The 21,850-nt window shown below is 39.1% G+C and overlaps 2 protein-coding genes across 4 annotated transcripts in view; one reads left to right on the top strand and one right to left on the bottom strand.

The window, feature by feature from the left end:
- The first annotated feature begins 461 nt into the window (after nt 1–461).
- PTGER4 (prostaglandin E receptor 4) lies at nt 462–12,576 on the top strand. The gene is made up of 2 exons (XM_067545672.1): nt 462–1,917; nt 10,444–12,576. Exons 1-2 carry the CDS (start codon nt 1,102–1,104, stop codon nt 11,035–11,037), a joined length of 1,410 nt encoding a protein of 469 aa, XP_067401773.1. The 5' UTR covers nt 462–1,101; the 3' UTR covers nt 11,038–12,576.
- A 1,876-nt stretch (nt 12,577–14,452) lies between these two features.
- TTC33 (tetratricopeptide repeat domain 33) overlaps nt 14,453–21,850 on the bottom strand; it is a 96,033-nt gene continuing 88,635 nt past the window's right edge. For all 3 annotated transcript variants that reach the window (XM_067545569.1, XM_067545567.1, XM_067545568.1), the window contains exon 5: nt 14,453–17,803. In XM_067545569.1, the coding sequence (XP_067401670.1) occupies nt 17,450–17,803 (354 nt within the window). In that variant the 3' untranslated portion in view covers nt 14,453–17,449. The remainder of the gene's footprint in view (nt 17,804–21,850) is intronic.

The following is a 21,850-nucleotide window of genomic DNA, read 5'->3' on the forward strand; positions in this document are numbered from 1 at the left end:
CCGCCGCCGCTGGAGCTCGAGCTGTAAGCCAGGGCGCGGCGCTAGCGCCCGCGGGCGGTGGGGGCTCTGCCTCGCCCCACCAATCAGCCGAGGAGGCTGGGAGGAGCCCCGGCGAGCTGCCCCTCTGCCTCCTCCCCCTTCAGGAGGAACTTGAAGGGAGCCAACGCGAGCGAGGCGAGCCCTCAGCCCTGCCGCGGCTGTGAGCGAGCGTGACTCGCACGGCAGCGCCCGCTCCGCGGAGGGATGAGCTCCAGCTGCCAGCCACTGGCACAGATCACACAGCCGGGCTGCATGGGACTCTCAGCACCAAGCTGCCAGCCGTTCCGTCCAGCATCCATCGCAGGCGAGTGGGAGGACGGATGCACACCTGCCGTCACCATCCACCGCCCGCTGCTTTTATAACTCCAGCGCCCTGAGCGGTCCCACCGCCAAGGGTCCGCAACAAGGCTGGGACAGTCCCCACCTCTGCTTCTCTGAATCCTGCCTTCCACGTCTCAAGGAACTGGAATCAGCCGCTATTGATACGCGGGGACACACGCTGTAAAAGAGCCGGGTTTGGAAAGCAACTACCAGGCTTCAAGGATCTCTCTCTCTCTGAACCTCTTTCTGGAGGAAGGACATTGGGAAGAGTTTGATTCCACGAAGTTAAGGAGCAAAGATAAGGAAAAGAAGAGGTTTCACTGGGAAAGGGGAAAGTCCCCACTCTCAGCTGCTGGGATCAGGTTCCACTCTGAACTTTGGAAAGTGCAAGAACCTGTTCAAAAAACTGATAGAACAGCAGCCACAACAAAACCTGTACGAAGAAAAAAACATTAACTACAGCTTTTCTGAATTACAGAGCGTTTTGGTGGCTCCACTTTCCATTGCATCTGTTTTTTCTTGACTTGGGTTGCTTAAAGCTCACCCCCTCGCCTTGAAATGCAGAGTTTTTTTATTTGAATCTCTTTTGGCTTGGACTGCAATTTGTTCCTTGACACTTTTTTTTTTTTTTTTTTTTTTTTTGGAGGGGGAAGTAGGAGAGCTTGTCTTTGAATTGCATTTTTGGATCCACTCTTGTTTTCATCTCCCCTAACAACCCACAACAACAGCACCTTCATCATCATGTCTTTTAACTTCACCACCGCATACGCAATAGCAAACAATTCCACCCATGATGGCAACAAACCCCCTACCATTCCCACTGTCATGTTCATCTTTGGGGTGGTGGGCAACCTGATCGCCATCGTGGTGCTTTGCAAGTCCAGGAAGGAGCAGAAGGAGACCACTTTCTACACGCTGGTGTGTGGGCTGGCCATCACTGACCTCTTGGGGACCTGTCTGGTGAGCCCGGTCACTATTGCCACATATCTGCAGAACCGCTGGCCAGGTGGACAAGCACTGTGTGAATACAGCTCCTTCATCCTCCTTTTCTTCGGGCTGTCTGGCCTCAGCATCATCTGTGCCATGTCTATAGAAAGGTACCTAGCCATTAACCATGCCTATTTCTACAACCATTATGTGGATAAGAAGCTGGCGGGGCTCACTCTCTTTGCCATTTATGTCTCCAATGTGCTGTTCTGCGCCCTGCCCAGCATGGGACTGGGAAAATCTACCCGCCAGTACCCCGACACTTGGTGCTTCATCGACTGGAGAACCAAGGTGGCCACCCATGCCGCCTACTCCTACATGTATGCTGGCTTCAGCTCCTTCCTAATCATGGTCACAGTAGTCTGCAATGTCTTGGTGTGTGTGGCCCTGATCCGCATGCACCGCCAATTCATGCGACGCACCTCCCTGGGCACAGACAACACTGCCAGCCGCTTGTCTGACTTTCGCCGGCGCAGGAGTTTTCGTCGCATGGCTGGAGCAGAGATCCAGATGGTCATTTTGCTCATTGCCACCTCCCTCGTTGTGCTCATCTGCTCCATTCCTCTGGTGGTGAGTAACACAGCACAGCCCTTTCTGTCTTCCCCACCACCAAGTCCTCTGGGGCAAAACCCACCCACCTCCCTTTAGTCTGTGGCTATATGACAAGGCTTCTATTTTCTGAACTCTCACAAACTGGTAAAATAACTTTAGTGAGATTACACACACATAGACAGTGATCCAAATTTATTTTGATTTAGAATGATAACAAAATAAATGCTTATCCTGGGTTCCAGTGGCCTTTGACATTGTAGTGTTAAAAATACAATGACAAAAAAACTAGTGGCTTCCCAGTATCTCATAGGAACACCATAGCAAAATCCTGGCAATACCATAAGGTACTTTAAAATCTGTTTTTAAAACAAACTCCCAGTGAGTGAGGTTTGGGACAGGCCTGCACTTGAGGACGCTTAATGCATTTTTAAAGTATTTGCAATGTTGCTGAAGGTTATAACATTTCTTGAGATAGAGGAGAGTGGGTTTATTATTCATATAGCACCAACAGTGTGCTGTGCACTTCATAGAAAGTACAAAAACAATCTTCCTGTCCTGAAAAGTTTACCATTTTAGGGACAGGTTCCACCACCTTTACTCTCCTTGAGTAGTGCCTTAATCTGTGGGGACTCTTGTTGATTTCTCAGCTAGAGTAAGGGTGGCAGAATCTGGCCCTAAGTAATCTAGAGATCACGTTAGTACCGGGCATAGTCCTCAAGGGAGCAGGATCCAACTTTTGATTAGTGAACTACACTTTCTTGTCTTCCACCTTAACTCCGGGGAAGACAAAAATTCCAGTTCTGGGCTCAGTCAGTGCTTGCCACTCAGTACAAAATTATAAATAAAACTTGGCAAATTTCTTTCTCTTGTTGACTCAGATACATTAAAAAATACATATACAATTTTCCATTATATAGTTGCCACACTCCGAAAACAGGATCTTGTGAGCTGAGCAGGTTGGAGTGTTAGAAAGAGGTAGTTTCAGAACACACATAATTGTAATGGAGTTTACTGTAGGTGGCAGCTATCCTGGAATAACCCTCTATCAGGGTTATTTTAACAGGGAGTCACATAATGAGAGTGAAATATGATTGGTCAACTAGTAAATAGTATAATTGCAAGGGTCAGGCCAGTTTTGCCACATTACTAACATGTATAAAACTCAGTGAAGTGCGGCTATGTAGGATCCTGGCACTTGGACTGCAGACACTTAGCCTTCAGCCTTGTGTTTTGCATCGCTGCTTGCTTTGCCATGTGTTATTGCTTGCAGGATATTTTAACATCTTGCAAAACACCTTAAGGAGTGGAAGGTTGACTCAATTTAAGCATGTTTTTTGCATCAGGGTATAGTGTGTGCGCGCACACTTGTATGTGCACATGCACACTTCAGATCCAAGAACGGTGCTTAGATCTGTGTAGTCCGAGAACACAAACTGCACAGTTATTGTGTTTTCCTACCCAATCAAAAATTACATCATATAATGTCTAACCTCCTGACACTGTCTGGACTTATCATACTTAATTAGATTAAGCTGACATTGTAACATCTCTGAAAAAATATTTTAATACCTATTGATGGCATATAGGTAAATTCAAGAGAAAGGATCTGGAAGCTAAATATAAACTAGTAGGTGAAAAATTTCAGTGAAGGTCCCTCTGAAGTGATTTTTTGAAGTGATACATGTCTCACTTGCAGAACCAGATAAAGAGGGGTAAACTAAGAAGTCTCAGTGCCTAGTGCAGAGAGATGTGGTTCAAATTCATTAGGAGCTGGAGAATCTTGTGCAGAAAGAATAATCAAAACAAGAAGTGTGGGAATGGGTGGCCACCAAAAAAAGCAACTGGATTGTTGACAATCAAAATTAATGGTCGGGAGGGTGGGGGGGTGAGCTGTTTTGGTGGGAAGCCCACTGACAGCATGCTGGTCACCACATAAACTATGAGAGGAGGCAGGTGCAAAGAGAAAAGAAGTGCTGAGTTTTCTAAGATCTTGTGAATCGTTCTAAGATCTTGTCTTCACTGCCAAAAGTGTGGTACTTTGTACCTCAGGGTAACACACATGAGCTGTCCTGGGTTAAAAACAGTGTGTAGACAGGGCACTTTTAGTTTTACTAGGAGGTAAGCTAGGTGAGGTCAGCCCTACACCCCCATCTCAGGTTGGCCTTGCCTACTTTACCTCATGGTAAAACTAAAGTGCCTGGTCTTCACTGTTTTTACCTCAGGATAGTTCATGCACATTAGTTACCCTAAGGCAAAACCGCACCTTTTTTAGGCAAAACCTGAGGGCTGATCCACACACAGATGTTGCACAGATTTAACTGTTTCAGGTCACGTCTACACTACGGGGACTGTAAGTGGCATAGCTATGGCGCTGTCACTATGCCGGCATAACTTTGTAGAGTGGGCGTAGCCAACACCAACACAAAGGGTTTTTCCATAGCTGTGGGAACACCACCTCCCTGAGCTAGGTTAGCTTGGTGGACTGAAGTATTCTTTTCGCACCCTGACCAACATAGCCATATCAACTCAACTTTTAAGAATAGACCAAGTCTAAGCTATAGTCATATGAACACCTTTATAACTGCATCCACACTCACAGGGTTGGACTACTTCATTGACACCGGTATAGTGAAAATGGTACAACTTTGTGTGTAGACATGCCTTTAGAGTTCTGAAGGAAATAAGGTGTGGAATAGCAGGGGAAAGGTATGAGAATGAAATTTACCCTTAAAAGCAGCCACTGAAAAGTCTGGAAAATCATTAACCTGCCTATATGTTTTATGAGCCAATCCAGATTCTGTGATTAAACTTAGGGCCCTCGCTACACAGGGAATTGATTGAGTGTCACTTATTACAGAATAGTATGTTCTGATAAGTAAGAGGAGGAGCACCCAAATATGGTTGGTGACACTATGCAGTTACGTAAAGCAGACACAAAAGCTTTTGTGGCAGTGAAATTTTCTGATGAGCTGATAGTAACAAGCTGAATAAACCTAATAGGATCTAAAGCAACACAGCTTCTGTAAAAGTGAATCACATCACTCTTAACTTTTTCAGGGTGAGCTCTTTCAGGAGATAATAAAATAGTAGATAGAGGTGATCCAGTGGACTTTATTTACTTAAGTTTACAAAAGGCTTTTAAAAAACTTAAGACAAAACAAATACTCATGGTGTAATAGACAAAGTCTTGTTTTTATGTAAAGAATGGTTAAACGATAGGAAACTGTCACAGTGAATGGAAGGTAATAATGGGATGCTCCCAGAGCTCAGGGTTTTCAATATTTTAATGATTTGGACAGTGAATCAATGAAGTTTTTATGACAACACTAAGTGGCCTTGGTTAATAATATCTGTGGAATATTGTGAGAAACTCTAGATAGACTTGAGAGAACCAAAGAGCATGAAGGCAAATAAAATGTACCTGGAACAACACTAAAAGGAATGCACATTAGGAAAAATAATCTAGACCTGTCACATGCACCGATATGTTCTGACCTTGCAGGAAGCCGTGGGAAATGGCGGGATGAAGAGTCTGATCTAGGAAATTAAGAAAGAAAATAAGATAGGAAGTAATACAGAATATATGTCCAGATTTTATCTGAATTCTTCATTGGTCACCTCATCTTAAAATAAATATTTAAGAGACTGCAAGCATTTAGAAAATGGCAGTAAAGATAGTTAAAAGTACGGAAAAGGTGATATTGGAGGGGATTTGATTGAAAACATAATAGAAATTAGTACTTGGAGGAGGGGCGAACATAGTGGAAATTAGTACTTTAGTGTTTTTACTTTTACACTCTCCCAAGAATAAATTGATACTTGATAGTCAAACTTTGGAATTTACTGCTTCAGGTGGTCAAAATGTTTTAAAGGACATGATCATTTAATGATCTCTAAGAATAAATTTTGCTAAGCAAACTAAGGTAGTAAGGATAATAAAATATCATATCCCACGGCACACATTTGATCCTTGGAAAGGGCCAGAAAAGTTTTTAAACTTAATTTATAATAGGTCCAATGGTTAATGATGTTTGCTTGTTTTTTCTCTGAAGTATCAGGGACTGTCCACTGCCAGCAGTGAGATGGCAGACTAGATTTTGGTCATCTGTGACAAATACTAAGTTCCTGTGGGACAAAGTTTATTTGGCTTATATTATACAGCTGCGGAATTTATTTCCTGCTTGCTCTTCACTAGGTGTCTATATATAGAATGTTAATATATAGTATGGGGAGGTTTTTATGAGGACAGGTGAAAACTGGGTAGACGGCTATTCCTTTGTTTATTCTGCGTAATAACTATCGTAAAGGCACTTGATGGTACTTCAGATGGGTAGAAATTGCCACTTATATTTACATTTAGTCAGAAGGAAAAGCAAAAAACAGATTCTTGCCCTGTGTGGGCAGAAGCAGTAACAGCCAAGTGCTTCTAGAATCGAATCAGTTGGGCATAAACGTCAACACAATTTCAACACAACCATGCGAAGTAATTCATTAATATACCTTTCAAAACCTCTGTCTGCTTCCTGTAGTCAGAACTGGTGTGAACCTATTCTGGTGTCAGAGTTTGATCAGTCCCAGTTTGCTTCTTGCTTTAATTGGAACTTCAAATTGGAAAATTTCAAGTGTCAAACTAGCTTTGACCTACAGTAGTCCATTGCCTGAAGGTAATTGAGTGGTTTGGCTGGACGTTCATTTATAAGAAGCGAGGCTGATTATGCTTCATCAAACCATCCTCTAAAAGAGCACTTTTCAGCAAAACTTTATATACACTTCAGGATTGCTCTGTGGAAGATGCTGTAAATGAATATCAATTCAATTGAGTAAGAAATGACTGAACTGGCAGATCCATTCAGTTTCTGTTTTGTAAGACGTATGATTAATAAATGATACATGCAGTTGGTATGGGAATGCACTAGTAAAACTAGTCTGAAATGCCATTGGATTTTGTGATAAAAGATATGGTGTAGACTTGTTGGGAATGTAGTAACAGTTTTCACAAAAGAGACCCAAATTAAGTGTCTTTTATACATATCTAGTGTACATGTCAGTGGAATATTTGAATATAGACAGCATAAGGTGATTTGCTGCACTTTGTCAGTGATTGGAAATCATTATGAACCATTTAATCAGCACTACAGTAGATTCTCATATTACAGTAGGCTCTGCAGGTAAACATGAAGGGATATGTCAAGTCCATTAATTTTCTGTTCAGACACTGATAGCAGGTAACTAAATGTACCTTTAATCATTCACATTATCCAAAATTACAGTTATGTAAAAATAGAATTAAAAAGAGTAACTTTTAAAATTGGAAGAAGAATACATTTCTTATGAGCGGTTTTGGCAAATTCTTTCAAAGAAATCCTTGCTGTGTCAGTTGAATGTATCAGTAATACTGTTTCCTCCGCTGCTGAAGTCTTTCTGACCTTGATTACAATTAATATAAATACCAGTTGGAAAGGGCTGCAGGAAAATAAAGATTTTGCATCTATCCACATTATACTGTCCTATAGAGCCCTAGCTGTCAGTGTGGATATCTGTCCTTCAGCAAAGATCAAATGGTCTATGTCCAGACAGATGTATATACATTTGCAAGGTGTATTTGAAATTTACTTGTTGTGGAAGAAGTCCTTTACATTAAGAAAAAATAAAATAAAATCTCCTATGCGGAAAAGATGAGGTGGAAAATCCTCTCTGACAATTTAAACTTTATATTTCCAAAACTTTTTTTCAAAATATCAACATTATTCTCCTCCTGAATACACAAATAACTAAGTGAATCTTTTCCAAGAGTGAAATATAAAACCAAGGAGCAGATGTCAAACTAACACTGAACTGTTTTTGAACTTGCTACTTTCTGGAGTCCTGGCTGCCACTTCTCAGACAAAGTCTGTATAAAAAAGATGACAGCACTTCAGGTCTGGGAGTTAAACAGAAGAACTCTTCAGTGCCTGCATGGTTTTTCGGCTGGCATTGGTCATGTGTCAAGAACTTCAAATTAGCCATGGACCGTTTTTCACGACACCTATCCCTGTCAAAGCAAGTACCATAGTTAATAACAAAAACAAGGAGAGTCCTGTAGCACTTTAAAGACTAACACATTTCTGCAGGCATAAGCTTTCGTGGGCTGCAACCCACTTCATCAGATGCAAGTGGGTTGCGGCCCATGAAAGCTTATGTCTGCAGAAATGTGTTAGTCTTTAAAGTGCTACAGGACTCTCCTTGTTTTTGCTGTATACAGACTAACACGGCTACCTCTCTGGAACTTTTCACCATAGTTAATAACAGATCTTCATGTTTCCTCAAACTACAGACTGGGAGAGGAGCTTTTAAAAATGTGACAGCTGTGCCACCTAGTGGTAAAAAGTTTGCACCAGCATTTATGGTCTAGCCAGATAATGGAATTTCTTTTTTTTATTGCACTAACACAAGCTCTCAGAGCCAAATGGTGAAGGCTTTTCCTCAATACAATTCTATAGAATTTGGCCAGCATTTTACTAGCGGCAACATTTTATGTATTTTAATGTATAGAGGAGATACATTTTAAATAAGTGTCATATTGCAATAGTTCCTCAATCAGTGATACAAAGGGACCACTTATGTCAGAAAAGGAGACAATTTTGTTTTCTAATACAGTAACTAAAAAAAATTCCTTTAAGAGGAACTAGTTGGTAGTAATATTGATGGGGATACTCTTTATAGTATAGTATAGTACTTTTATATCAGGTATGACTGGTACTTGTATCTCAACCTATTAATTATCTAAACTTAAGCAGATAAAAGAATGCACTCCTGAATATAGGTTACATGACAGACTGTTGTCTTAAAAGTACATCATTACATAGAAAGAAATCAGAAAAAGATTTCTATGGATTGAGCAGGACAGCATGGAAACCTTCATATACTCACCATCTTTCAGTGATGCATGTTAGATTCCCACTCAGGAGGAGGACCTGGCATTTTTTTTAAGGTTGCTGATTTAAAGTCACTTGGCATGGATTCAAGTCCTGAATTCTTATGTAGGAAGAATCAGTCCAAACCTCACATTACTGTACTGCAGAAAAATCTTTCAAAAAGGAATTGTGAAATTTTTTTTACCAGACTTGGATTGTTTCACACACACAACTCTTCTGGCAAATGTGATTTTAGAGGTTTTCTTATATTTTCCTTCACTTCATTTAAACCCTTGTCTGCCCATTGTCTGAAACCATATACAGCTGCGCCAAAACCTGACAAACATTCACTTCAGAAGTCAAGACAAAGAGGAGACTTTAAAAAAATCTATTATTGGTACTAGATATTTATGATATCAAATACGGAAAGTGTTAACAATGTGCCTAAACTTACCTGATAGTGTCTGTGAAGCAGATAGGTTCTTCCACAGGAAAGGCTTTCAAATGGCTTTCCTTTTCCTAGGACATACGATTCTATTCCAAGTCTTGATCGTTACTTAAAGTTACTGTTTGAAACTGTTCGGCTTGGTATTGCTTAACGTAATAAGCTCTATGTGTCCAAGCCAGTACTCGTGAAGGTCACTGGAAAGATAACCATTGACATCAATGGGCTTTGGATTGGATGGACCTTATGCACAGTAGTGATTGCAAGTTTGGGCCCGAGAAAGAGTTATTTTTCCCTCTCTTTAAAGTAAGGAGCCTGAATGGTCAAATGCTGCTGTGGATAAACAATATAGAAACATTATTTAAACAAACTTCTGTATCCCCGCAATTTCACTGAACATCCTGAATACTTCAGGGTTTATTACTTTTGTACCTTTAAACCAAACCTAGATGCGGACACATGTGGGAAGGTTTAAATAGTTCTATTCAGTGCTGGAATCATCCTAATCAATGAAAAATTTGGTGGTTAGAGGAAGCTGTTAGCATTTCTTAAAACAAGCTTCAACAAGCAGAATATTGAGGGTATTAAAACAATGCCTGAAACTCCAATAATGGAATCTGTCAGCACAGATATTGCTAAACTAGGGAGTAGGCAGCTCTGGGCTTGTTTCTGGAGACCAGCTTGCCTGATAACTGGTAATGTGGGTTTCATTTTGTTTTTAAACATGCTGCAAGAAATATACAGTGATTAGATAGGTCTCCTCAATTGACCTAGGGCCTCCCCTGGCAGGCAAAAGGAGATTTGGTTTACAAGGATTTGGGTCTAAATCTTGAATTCTGGGTCCTATAAACTAAAGAGAAGGAAAAATAACAACCTGGGATTTGAAAATTAAAAAACTTTAGGGATTAACTGAAAAGGTTCATGAACACAAGGATATTTCAGGGGGGTGGGCAGTAATCAGGAGGGAAAAAGAGAGTGGTTCTTTTCCTCCAACCAAGGAGAAAAAGGTCAATTTACAGCAGAGTTCATTCCTTGATTTTTGACCATTCCAAACATAAACCTGCTGCCGACATCATGAGAAGCTTGGCTTTGCCAGCCTCTCCACTTGTAACATGCAGTTGCTAAGCCTCATCTCTGCTTTGAAATGTTATCTCTTGCTTCCTTGATTGAAGTGTAAATATGGGTCTCTCTCTCTTCCCTTGACAGGTACGTGTCTTTGTGAACCAACTGTACCGGCCAGACCTAGTGAAGGACATCAAGCAAAACCCCGACTTGCAGGCCATCCGCATTGCTTCAGTGAATCCCATCCTGGATCCATGGGTCTACATCCTCCTCCGCAAGACAGTGCTCAGCAAAGCCATGGAGAAGATCAAGTGCCTCTTCTGCCGCATCGGAGGGGCTCGAAGGCAACACTCTGGGAGCAACTTTAACTGTGTGGATGGTCGCCGAACCTCCTCCGCCATGTCCAGTCACTCACCCTCCTTCATCTCTCGGGAGCTGAGGGAGATCAGTAGCACCTCACAGACACTGCTCTACCCTCCAGAGCTAAGTGAAAGCAGCAGTGGGGGTCGCATGTTGCTGCCGGGAGCCAGTGCTGGCCTGGCTCACTGTGACACTACATTGGTGAGGACGCTGCGCAGCTCAGAGACATCAGACTCTTCACAGGGACAGGACTCTGAGAGTCTCTTTCTGGTGAATGAAGTCAGGTCAGGTGGCGGAGCCAGCTCTGAGCCCAAAGGAAGCTCCCTCCAAGTCACCTTTCCCAGTGAAACGTTGAACTTATCAGAAAAATGTATATAGCAATGAAAGGAATCACACACAGTTAATCCTTTCCCAATACCTTGGAAAAACTGGTGCAATAGACACACTCTGCCTACTAAAGGGGACAGGGGTTTAGCTATTCTCTGAAGGGCTATATTTCTCTTGCCATGTGATGGGTACTGTTCTTCCAGACTACTGAGGATCATACCGTGGAGCAGTTGCAACAATCAGGCCCTGCCATCACAAAACATACAGGTCTAATGGGTTTGGAAATGTACAGTTGTTGCCTTGTCTTGCTCCGTGACATAGGATTGCTGCTGGGACTCTATGGCTGGAAAGATCTGTCACTTTTTTGGTCCAAATCTGCTAGAAATGTATTTTATGTATTTTCTTTCTTCCCACTCCCCACTATCAAGGGTTTAAGCCTCTGGGTATTAGAGCTGAAGGCAGTTACTGGGAACTGGCTAGAGATACTATGACAACTGCCTGGTGTACAGTTTTAAAGTGTCTCACTTAAGTGTGAAAATGTGAATTTTTATTACTATAAATATCATGATTGAAAATATTTAAAAGTCTATTCTTCTCTATGAGAAGGTTTACTATTAATACAAGGTATACAGAAACAGTGGCCAGCCTTTTTTCCAATATCACTGGCTGATGATAGACATTCTTGAGTTAGGTTTTCCATAAAAGTTCACAGGCAGATCGGGAACTAGTTCTCTAGATGAGAACAAATAAAATTTTTTTGAATTAAATGTGAACATTTTGTGCTAGTAAGAATGAAAACACACCTTTTAAGTTTAAAATATTCTTTCCAGTGTGTGTACATTCTAAAAAGCCAGATTTTATTTATGTGCTGTGAATGTTTATCTGCAGAACACAATTTCTCCTTTCTAAGTCCGAAGGCCCCTACCCTTGCACTCTTACACACATGCTTAATGTCACTCACATGAGTAGTCCAACTGAAGTCAACCGGACTCTTCACATGAATAAAATTAAGCATTTGCATAAGTGCTTTTGGGATTGGGGCAAAGACTTTCAATCCCTGGTTAATATTTTTAATATTAACTCTAGTTTAAAAATTATCAATATACTAAAGGTATTTTTTCATAACATTTATCATTTTACTTTAAATGAGTAAAAAATAATTTTATGATTGTGTAATCTGCTATTCCGTCAAATAATCGTATGAAATAAGCAAAACAGAATCTTCATTATAAAGTACATGGTCCCATACCCTGTACTCAGCCCCAATGAGAATTATTTACCACTAAGATGTAGTGACAAACACATCACTAAAAATAACTGTTAATCAGTGATGAAAAGGAGTTTTGTGTGTGTTTGTTTTAAAAGATAGATCTTGTTCCTGCAGCATTGTTGTATCAAACATTAATTCTGTACAGCTATTTGGAAAAAAATTGTCAAAGATATATTAAGCATGTTTTGTTGCTTAAAGTGTTTTCATGTGAATTGCTTTATTGTAATTAAAATCCTGAGCCTGATATTGAGATGTTTAAAAAGCAATTGTACTGACCAAAATCATTTTGGAGATCGCAATTAAATGGAAACATTCCGCTTGAGTTCAGAAGTTTATACAAGTCTTTAATTGTGTGTGTAATTCACTCAGTGCCAGCCCATCGGCCCTCACCTTAATAAACCACAACTTTCAAAACATGCTACTTCAGAGCTCTCAAAAGGTGTACTCCATTCCTTCCATTTCCAAACACAACTATCACTGTCAACAAGGAGGAGTCATCCTGTAGAATCTCTGTAGTACTGGATGCATTGGAGTACAGCTAGGTGAATTATTCAAAAACACACTTGAGTCTTCATTCAAAATAATTACATAAAAAGCTTTGGCTGTGCTCTCATCGTTGCTGCACTTGCTTTCCTCTAATATTGGAGCAATTGAGTTTTACTTGCATGAACAGATGTAGAAAGTGAAAGGTAAACCTGGACACACAAGTATTTGCATCAGAGCGGTATGTAAGTCTGTAACTATCTGCATGGAGAAAAAATATTAAATAATAGGCTCTTCCATCTAGCAGAAAAAGGTATAACATGATCTAATGGTTGGACGTTGAAGCTAAACAAATTCAGACTGGAAATAAGGTGTAAATTTTTAAGAGAATAATTAATCACTGAAACAATTTACCAAAGATTGTAGTGGTTTCTCTTTCACTGACAATTTTTAAATCAAGCATGGATGTTTTTCTAAAAGATTCGCTCTAGGAATTATTTTGGGGAAGTTCTGTGGCCTGTGTTATAATGGTCTCGAAGTGTACAGTAAACTAACTCATGAAGTGACAAGGTTATGGATTACCTTGGTAAAATTAGTATCTAAAAGAAATGGTCAGACTTCTAGGCACATAGGAGGGGGAAAATGCTATTAGACACTGCAGCTATCTGGGCATCGAGGATCAGATGTGGATCTAAAATGACCTACCAAAATTGTGAACCTCAGTCATATCACCTCTTGCATTCCTTCTCACGCTTACCAAATTACCTGTGTCTCGACTGAATTGAGCCTCAAGTAGCTAGCTCTCCCATCCAGGTCCCCGGGTCTGCCAGACACGTTGGAGAAAACTGCTAGGTGATGCTGTAATCTCTTGTATTCCCCTCCTTGCTTTTCTAGCACTGACTGGTCTTCTCTCACACTATCTCACCACTGTTTGTGTAACAGCCATCTCTGCTGCCCGTGTCATCTGAACAGTTCTCCTTCAGCCACACGTCATCTCTTTTCAAATTTAAGGGAAAAGCATCTCTTTGCTCCTGATCTGATATAATCTGTTTTAGGGTTTGTTTTCTTAAAAGTTATTGATCATGGTGGGGTGCAAGTGCTGCAACCCTTGCCTATATCTCAATTTCTCTCTCTTATTTTTAACTCTAACTGTGTGACATAGCTATGTTAAGCAATTTAGTATACAGTATATTTGAAAGAAAAATACATAGAAAAAAACTGTTCCCAAACATGCTTTTACAGTTTGATCTTGTCACAATTGCACCCATGTAGATAAACCACAAATGCTTTCTGTGGTTTTTCTACTAGACGAAAGTGTGACATATTAAAGGGTAAGATTCTAGAAGCCTTCAAAAGTGGAAAATACCAATTTTGTTTCCATTGTCCCCTGTAATAGCTGGAGGCAATTAATTCCTGCTGTTGAAACATAAATAGGTTTTACAGATGCTTCCCTTTCAGATCAAATGCTTTCCCTTTTGGAACCTAAAACTCTTGCTTTGGCTAGAAGTTGGATTTTTTTTTTAAGTGTTGGCCAAAATTTTTCAATGTCAATTTTTACCGTAATGATTACGTTTTGGAGTAATACACAATAAATTATTAATACTTTCAGAAACAAAATAGACAACAGATTGATCAAGTACATAACATGCTAAAAGTCAGGGCTCAGTTCCCTCCGATGACCCAGCTTCCACAATAAACAGCCAACAGTGACCGGCAGAGAAGTCCACACTTTATTTACAATATGGAGATATCCAACAAGCAAGACCTACACATGCAAAACACAACACACTATACAACATTAGAAAGAGGTTCAATATCACCCAATGTCAAACTTCCAAATTTGGGAATAATATACCAGTCACAATAAACATGCTAGGTACTCCCTCATACAAGACATTATTTCTAATCTAATCTAATCAGAGGGAAACACAGATTCTGCACATTTTGGATGTTAAGTGCTGATCTCTCAAACCTGGCCCAGTAATCCATCCAAGTTTATGGTATACAAGGGCATCCTTTCATGAGCCTGGCCCTGCACTACTGAAGTCAATGGGAATTTTACAGCTGATTTCAATGACTCGGGGCTTATTCAGAGCACATTCAGGGCTTATATAAACTTGGGACAGGAGAAAGGAGGAAAACCCTTTGCACCATGAATGTACCACACACTGAATCAGGCACAGAAATCAGACAGAAAAGACATATCAAGTCATTTAGTCCAATTCCATCCAAATGAGATATAGCAAATATATCCTACCAATGCATACAAGTAGAATTACAGCCCCATGCACAAATCTTCCTCACGTAGGAGAGTTTCCTTGTACTTGAAGAGATCTGCTCTGATCCCTGTCAGTGCTAGCACTATCCTAGTGGCACAAAGATCCTCCCACAGCTCTGAAATAACAGGATGACCCTTTCATGCAGCATGGCTGTATAGACTGTCTTATTAACATAATAGTAAAAATAGTTTTCATTTCTGTAAATAGAGGCATTTTAAACCTCTATCACCCAAAATGTCTCTATCAGTCCCATAAGGATTTAAAAGTCTAATTCCAGAATAGAACTTTTATTTATTATATAGTGCCTGCTGGTGCAACAAGCACAGGTTTATTAGTAGTTCTATTATAAAGCCTGTCCTTTGAGGGATTTAGGATGTGGCTACCAAAATTTTAACTGAGCTGAAACTTGGCCCATGAAATATTAGCTTTGGAAAAGATATGTTTTCCAAATTACAAAACAAGTAGCTTTAGCTGGTTCTTTGTCACAGAAAGGAAAGATTATGCACATACACACAAACCCCACATATAGGTGCTCGATGCAGTCAAACCTCACCAATTCCCACCCAGGAAAGAGAGACCCATTGTGAATTACTGAAATTTTAAAATTAATCAGCAAGCAAACAAAAATGAAGCATTCTGTGTTCCTTGTGTGCAGCACAAGATGTATTTTGTTCCTTTATTTTAGCACATGTAGTTTAATTATTTTTAACAACTTCATAGGATAGGAGAAAATGTAAAGGAGTATATTGTAAAAACGTAATGAGACCCCAGTATAACATCAGCTATTAAATCTTTGAGAAGTGGGAAGAGAACATCAATTTTTGCATAGATTATAAATGGTCTTGAGAGAGGAATGAGGTCCAACTGTATATAACCATAGTCTGGGTTTAAGAGTCTCTCCATAATACATTTACTGTTGCAAAATGCTTTCTTATGCTTCCTTAGCTACAAAAATTGTTTTTTTTAAAAAACATGACAAGCTGAAAATAAGAAAAAATATTAAAATGGTAAAGACACCAGTGAGCTTTATCTGTCTATACACCTAACTATGTTTCATAAGGTTGTTTGCTAATCAAATGTATATTGAAATACCATGAAGAGGATATGTAAAGGTGTATTCACAACATGGACTGTATTGGATTCTTTGGGACAGCATGGTAAGCCAGGTTTTCAAAGGTGGCCTTCATTTACTAATGTCATTTTGATACCTAACTACCTGAAGGCACCTGTCTATCACATACACACCCATGAGAGCTTAAGCGTGCCTGAAAATAATTTTAAAGTGCAAACATACAGGGCAAAATCCTGGTTTCACTAAAGTCAATGGGAGATTTGTCACGACTTCAGTGGTGCTAGAATTTCACAGAGTCCCCACAAAGCAACAGGAATAAAAAAGAGACCCAGCTGATGCTGTCCTGAATAAGTGGTCCATTAAAAACAAAAAAATCATCTAACTCTTTATAGATGCAATGACATACCACAGCAAATCTGACCACACAACATAGCAATGGATTCCCTTCTTGTTAGTCTTACTGTAAAACATACCACAAAAAAGTTGCATCTAAAGATTTATTCCTAATCCATTCTCCACTGTGCAAAGGGGACTCCTAACATTTTACGTACTGTGTCACATAAGGTGATACACCTACGTATACTTCTATGGGTCAAGGTAAGAACAGTTTCAGTCTCAATTTTGAATCTTTCTTCTGTAGTCATAAGTTAAGTATTGAATAGTGCCAGAATATTTGTGGTCTGATTGTTGCTTGGTTTTGCACTACCTTCCAAATAACGCATGAAGTGCCTGATCCAAGGCCTACTGACATCAATGTGAATCTTTCCACTGACCTCAATGGGCTTGGGATCTGACCCCAAGTTTATAAAAAATATCTGTGATCATTTGAAACTTCTTCATAAAAAATCCTATCTCCTATTGAAAATAAAAACCTCTGAGAGCAAGCTTTCAGAGTCACACTTGAATTGTGTTGCTTTATAATGTTAATTATTAAGAGGTTTGAGCTGTACTTCAATCAACTTTCTCTTTTCCAATTTCTTTTTAAGAAACTGATAATTAATTACAGGAAAAACGGCAGATGTTGTTTAGACTGTGCAATTAAGAAATGGAGTTGGATGAAAGCAGTTATGATAATATAGTTAGTTTTTTCAAATTATATTTGTGCAATCTTACAATATGGGTTTTAATATCAACGCCCAGTTTTCTTCTCCATAAGTATGGATGCAGCAGGAATTCAGGTCTTTGTTTATCTGTTGCTTTTTCATGCTTTCTTTAAAACACTTTTCCTCTGAAAAAGCTACTTGAGAAATAATGACCCCTTCTATTTTACCCTGTTCCACTGCTACTAAAAAAAATCCTTTCAACATTTGATAAAAAATGTTAGATTTCAAAAGAAGACTAGCAAAAGATTATGCTACACTATCGCGCTCTGATAAAAACAGTATCATCAGGGGTTGCAGAACATTCCTCCTTCTCAGTTACGGTTTCCACTGTGCCCGAAGCTGACACAATCACTACAGTTTTAGTTGCTGAAACAGTTTTCTCCTTCTCTGCAATAGCTGCACAAACTGCCACAATCTCATCACTTTCAAAGTCATAGTCTGGGATTGATTCGTGGGCAACATTTGTTTCTTTTGCCTCAGATTGTGTCGCCTTAGTCTTTGTCGCTTTCTTTTGTTGCTCATGCAGCTTTCTTGCCCAGGAAAGGTCTTCTTTCCATAGTTCAAGGCTCACTGGATAGATGTGCAAGGCCACCTGAAAACTGCGAATTGCCTAAAAATGAACAGAGAAACTGAGTAGTTAGCATTTTTTGAGCCTACGTGTTTAATCACAGAAATGAAAACAGCCTTCTAGGTTGTTTAGTCCATCTGTGACAGATGATTGTTTCAGTATGTTTCTACTGCTCTGTCCGGCCCAATTTTAAAATCAAGTGACAGCAATTCTCCCATTTTCCCTAGAAGGCTTTTCCATGGTTAGTTTTACATATAATTTGCCCCTGATTTTTGAAAAGTTGGATGTGCATGTGCCTAATTTGTGTGAAAATACGATACATGACCAAATCAGGTGCTTGTGCAGCAAGATACATAACTTGCAATGTCATATACAAATACCCAGTTTGTGCATGCAACTGTGCTAACTGCCAGTGCAAATTAGGATTCCAATTGCACAGCCAACTGTTTGAAAATCAAGCCCTTAAGAAAATGCTCCCTATTATTTCAAATGAGAGTTTTGCAGAAGATTGAAGTCTAATACAATAATGTGAAAGTTATTTCATATATTTCAAGGCAACAACAATCTTCATACAAATTAGCCAATCCAACAAAATCAAATATAAAACCCTCTAAAATGGTAGTGCCAAACATTGAATACTAATTTTCTCTTTCTGGAAACACAAACCATTCTGAACAGAAACACCATTTAAAAGCAGCTCACAAAATTTCACTGTTATACAAAAGAATGATGAAATGCCCTAAAGCACAATGTAGATGAAGGGTTAGGCATTGCTAACCCAAAATTATTTTAAAAGTGTCATTTCCCTATAATTATGCATTTTGAACATGCTGGTTGTCAGAGCATTTAACACTAATAAGAACATGACAAAAGTATACTATTAATTAAAAGGAAAAAAAAATCAAACCAAACATTTTATTTTGTTGGCTTTCCCTTCCTCCTACCCCGCACCAATACACATACAGAAGGACAAGAGCAGACAGATGCAGTTTAATTAAAAAAAAGAAAAATCTGGATTATTAGGTTTATAACCACCAGCCACGTTGCACATTTCAATTAGCACATATCTCATAAATAGTTCTAATACGATGCACCATCTTGACAACAAGATAAGCAGCTTTCTTCAGCATGTAAGCCTGATCTAATGAGGGAACAGTGGCAAAAGACAAATTCCCAGAGTTGTTCAAACTTCTGCTAATGATCTAGCCTTCTTCACAAGCAGGAATCTATTCTGACTGCCCACCTTCCCCTTTGCTAATCTAAATTATGGCTGTCTCCCACAAATCCAAGTATTAGGCACCGCAGGATTATCCAGGACAAAAAGAAGGCAGCAGTAAGTCTCAAAAGTGTGACTGTCAGATCAAGTAAAGGCTTTTACACTTAGTTATAAAGGGAAAAGTACTGAAATATTGAAAAAATGCTGGAGCACAAATTACAACTGATTAGATTTTAAATACAAATGAATTTAAGATTTAATGTATAGTCTTTGACTTACTATATGCATTGCTTTTATGATCTTATGAATTCACAGTAAAATTAAATTCACTGTAAAGTCAGTACCTGTGCACACAAAACTGACAAAACCTTCAAGCCAATGAAAAGTCAGCCAAAGCTGACTGCTGACCATACCAAAGTATTTTGCTTATGAAAGCTTCCACCTGACCCAAATTCAGCTACTACTGGCCTCAGAAACATTGCTACCATGCTGGTGATAATGCTGAGCTGTAACTTAGCAAACTGCTTTACAACCAATTTATATAGTTAGTCAACAAGAAAACAGACGTGATCAGCTGTTTAACTACAAAAGCAATTTTTAAAAAAATAGTGAGTACACAACATAGCTGAAAACACAAAATTCTTGGCCCTTCTTTTGGGTTAAAAGAGCTGCCAAGTTATTCTTGTCACAGTACTGAGTAATCTACGTATTCCATCAGACATGAATCGGTCTTAACATACAAGAAATATGAACCCATGATTTCTTTTAAGAAATGCTGAATATGTCATTGGCATCATTGTTCGGATAAACTGCCATTCAATTCCAGGAAAAAATGATTTTTCATTTTGGAGGCACACTGCCAATTCTAAGGTTCCGAAATGGAGGGACTCCAGACACAGGGAACGGTACAGTTTAATTCTTGCAAAACAGTGCCATTTTGCTGATCTTAACCAGCTTTTAACTTCAAGAGGATATCTGAGTTCTGAATAAATAGGAAATGCCCTTAACAGGAATTTCTTAAGCATTGCAAAATGAAAACAAAAACATCCACTTAGATTTTAAAATTCACAGGGATGGGACCTATCATTGCCTGTAAAGTACCATTCACATTTGTGGCATTGTAAAAATATATAATAATAACATCTAGATTAATAATTGTAGGCAGGTAGGCAAATGTTCTAGAGTCAAAAAAAAAAAATCACTGTTTTACCTTCTGTATGGGTGTTTCAGATTAGATAGGAGGGTACTAGCAAGAGGTTACAAATCTTCTAGCCAACATTGCGTGGATTCATGGATTGTTTTGTTTTCTGTTGTTGTCAATTCTTGATTTTGGCAGAAATTGATTAACATTAAAACATTTCTGATAGCAACATACAATGTTATTCCATAAATTATACTGCTGCATTTTTAAGAGGATCTTTGATCTAATGTAAAGCTAATCCCTCCAGTTCTCTGCACCTCTAAATCTGTTTCAGCTTGCTTTATATTAAACACTATAATATGCAAATACTTAGCTTCAATATCAGGCTTACAAAGAAAGAGCATGATCTATTGTATTCATGTCATGTATTAAGCCTACTTTTCAACATTTTTGACTCTAGAACATCCTCTTTTTATTTGCTTATTATTTTTTCAAACTTTAGCCATTGAGGCCAAATTTTTCCAGTCCAGGTGCCAGTCTCAGAATGATATATACATATATATATATTTAAGTTTCAGCAGTTTTTTAAAGTTTAAAGATTTTTAAGTTTAAAGATTATCCATTTATAAGAACAAGGTCAAAGGAAAATATGTGGTTTTGCCCACAGAAAAGAAACAAAGGGCTGGAAGGGACCTTAAGAAATCATCAAGTTGATCTCTGGCGCTATGGCAGGACCAAGTAAAACTTGACAATCCCTGACAGGTGTTCTTAGAAAGCTCCAATGATGGGAATTCCACAACCTCCCTTGGAAGCCTATTCCAGAGCTTAACTACCCTTATAGTTAGAAAGTTTTTCCCAATATCTACCTTAAATCTTGCTTGCTGCAGATTTCTCACTTCATGCAACCTATTTCTTCATGTCCTAGCTTCACTGGACAGGGAGAACAATTGATCACCATCTTTATAACAGTCCTTAACATATTAGAATACTCTCAGTCTTCTTTTCTCAAGACTGAGTTTTTTTTAACCTTTCCTCATAGGTCAGGTTTTCTAAATCTTTTGTCATTTTTGTTGCTCTCCTCTGGACTCTCTTCAATTTGTTCGTATCTTCCCTAAAGCGTGGCACACAGAATTGGACACAGTACTCCAGATGAGACCTCACCAGCGCTGAGCAGAGCAGAACAATTACTTCCTGTGTCTTCCTGTTAATACATCTCAGAATATTAGCATTTTTCGCAACTGCAAAACACTGTAGACTCATATTCAAGTTGTGATCCACTATTATGTCCAGATCCTTTTCAACAGTACTGCCACCTGCCAGTTATTCCCATTTTGTAGGTGTGCATTTAATTTTTCCTTCCTAAATGAAGTACTTTGCACTTGTTATTATTGAATTTCATCTTGTTGAATTCAGACCAATTCTCCAATTTGTCACGGTCTATTTGAATTCTAATCCTATCCTTGCAACCCCTTTCAGTTTGGTGTCATCTGCAAATTTTCCACCCCATTATCCCAGTCATTAATGACAATATTAACTAGCGCCAGACCCAGGACTGACCCATGTGGGACACAAGTAGTTACACCCTCCCAGTTTGACAATGAACCATTGATAACTACTCTTTGAGCATGATCTTTCAACCAGTTTTACACCCACTTAAATTTAATATACTCCACTTTTACCTACTTTGTTTATGAGACTATCATGTGGCACTGCATCATAAGCCTGACTAAAA

This window comes from Emydura macquarii, unplaced genomic scaffold (assembly GCF_026122565.2).
Source record: "Emydura macquarii macquarii isolate MOO-44397 ecotype Brisbane River unplaced genomic scaffold, CSIRO-AGI_Emac_v2 contig_1045, whole genome shotgun sequence".
Taxonomy (NCBI): domain Eukaryota; kingdom Metazoa; phylum Chordata; order Testudines; family Chelidae; genus Emydura; species Emydura macquarii.

Bases quoted from the DNA above. Each gene is read 5' to 3' on its own strand.
- PTGER4 (XM_067545672.1), top strand. From the start codon at position 1,102: ATGTCTTTTAACTTCACCACCGCATACGCAATAGCAAACAATTCCACC. The intron at 1,918-10,443 runs GTGAGTAACACA...TTCCCTTGACAG, and splicing joins TCTGCTCCATTCCTCTGGTG to GTACGTGTCTTTGTGAACCA.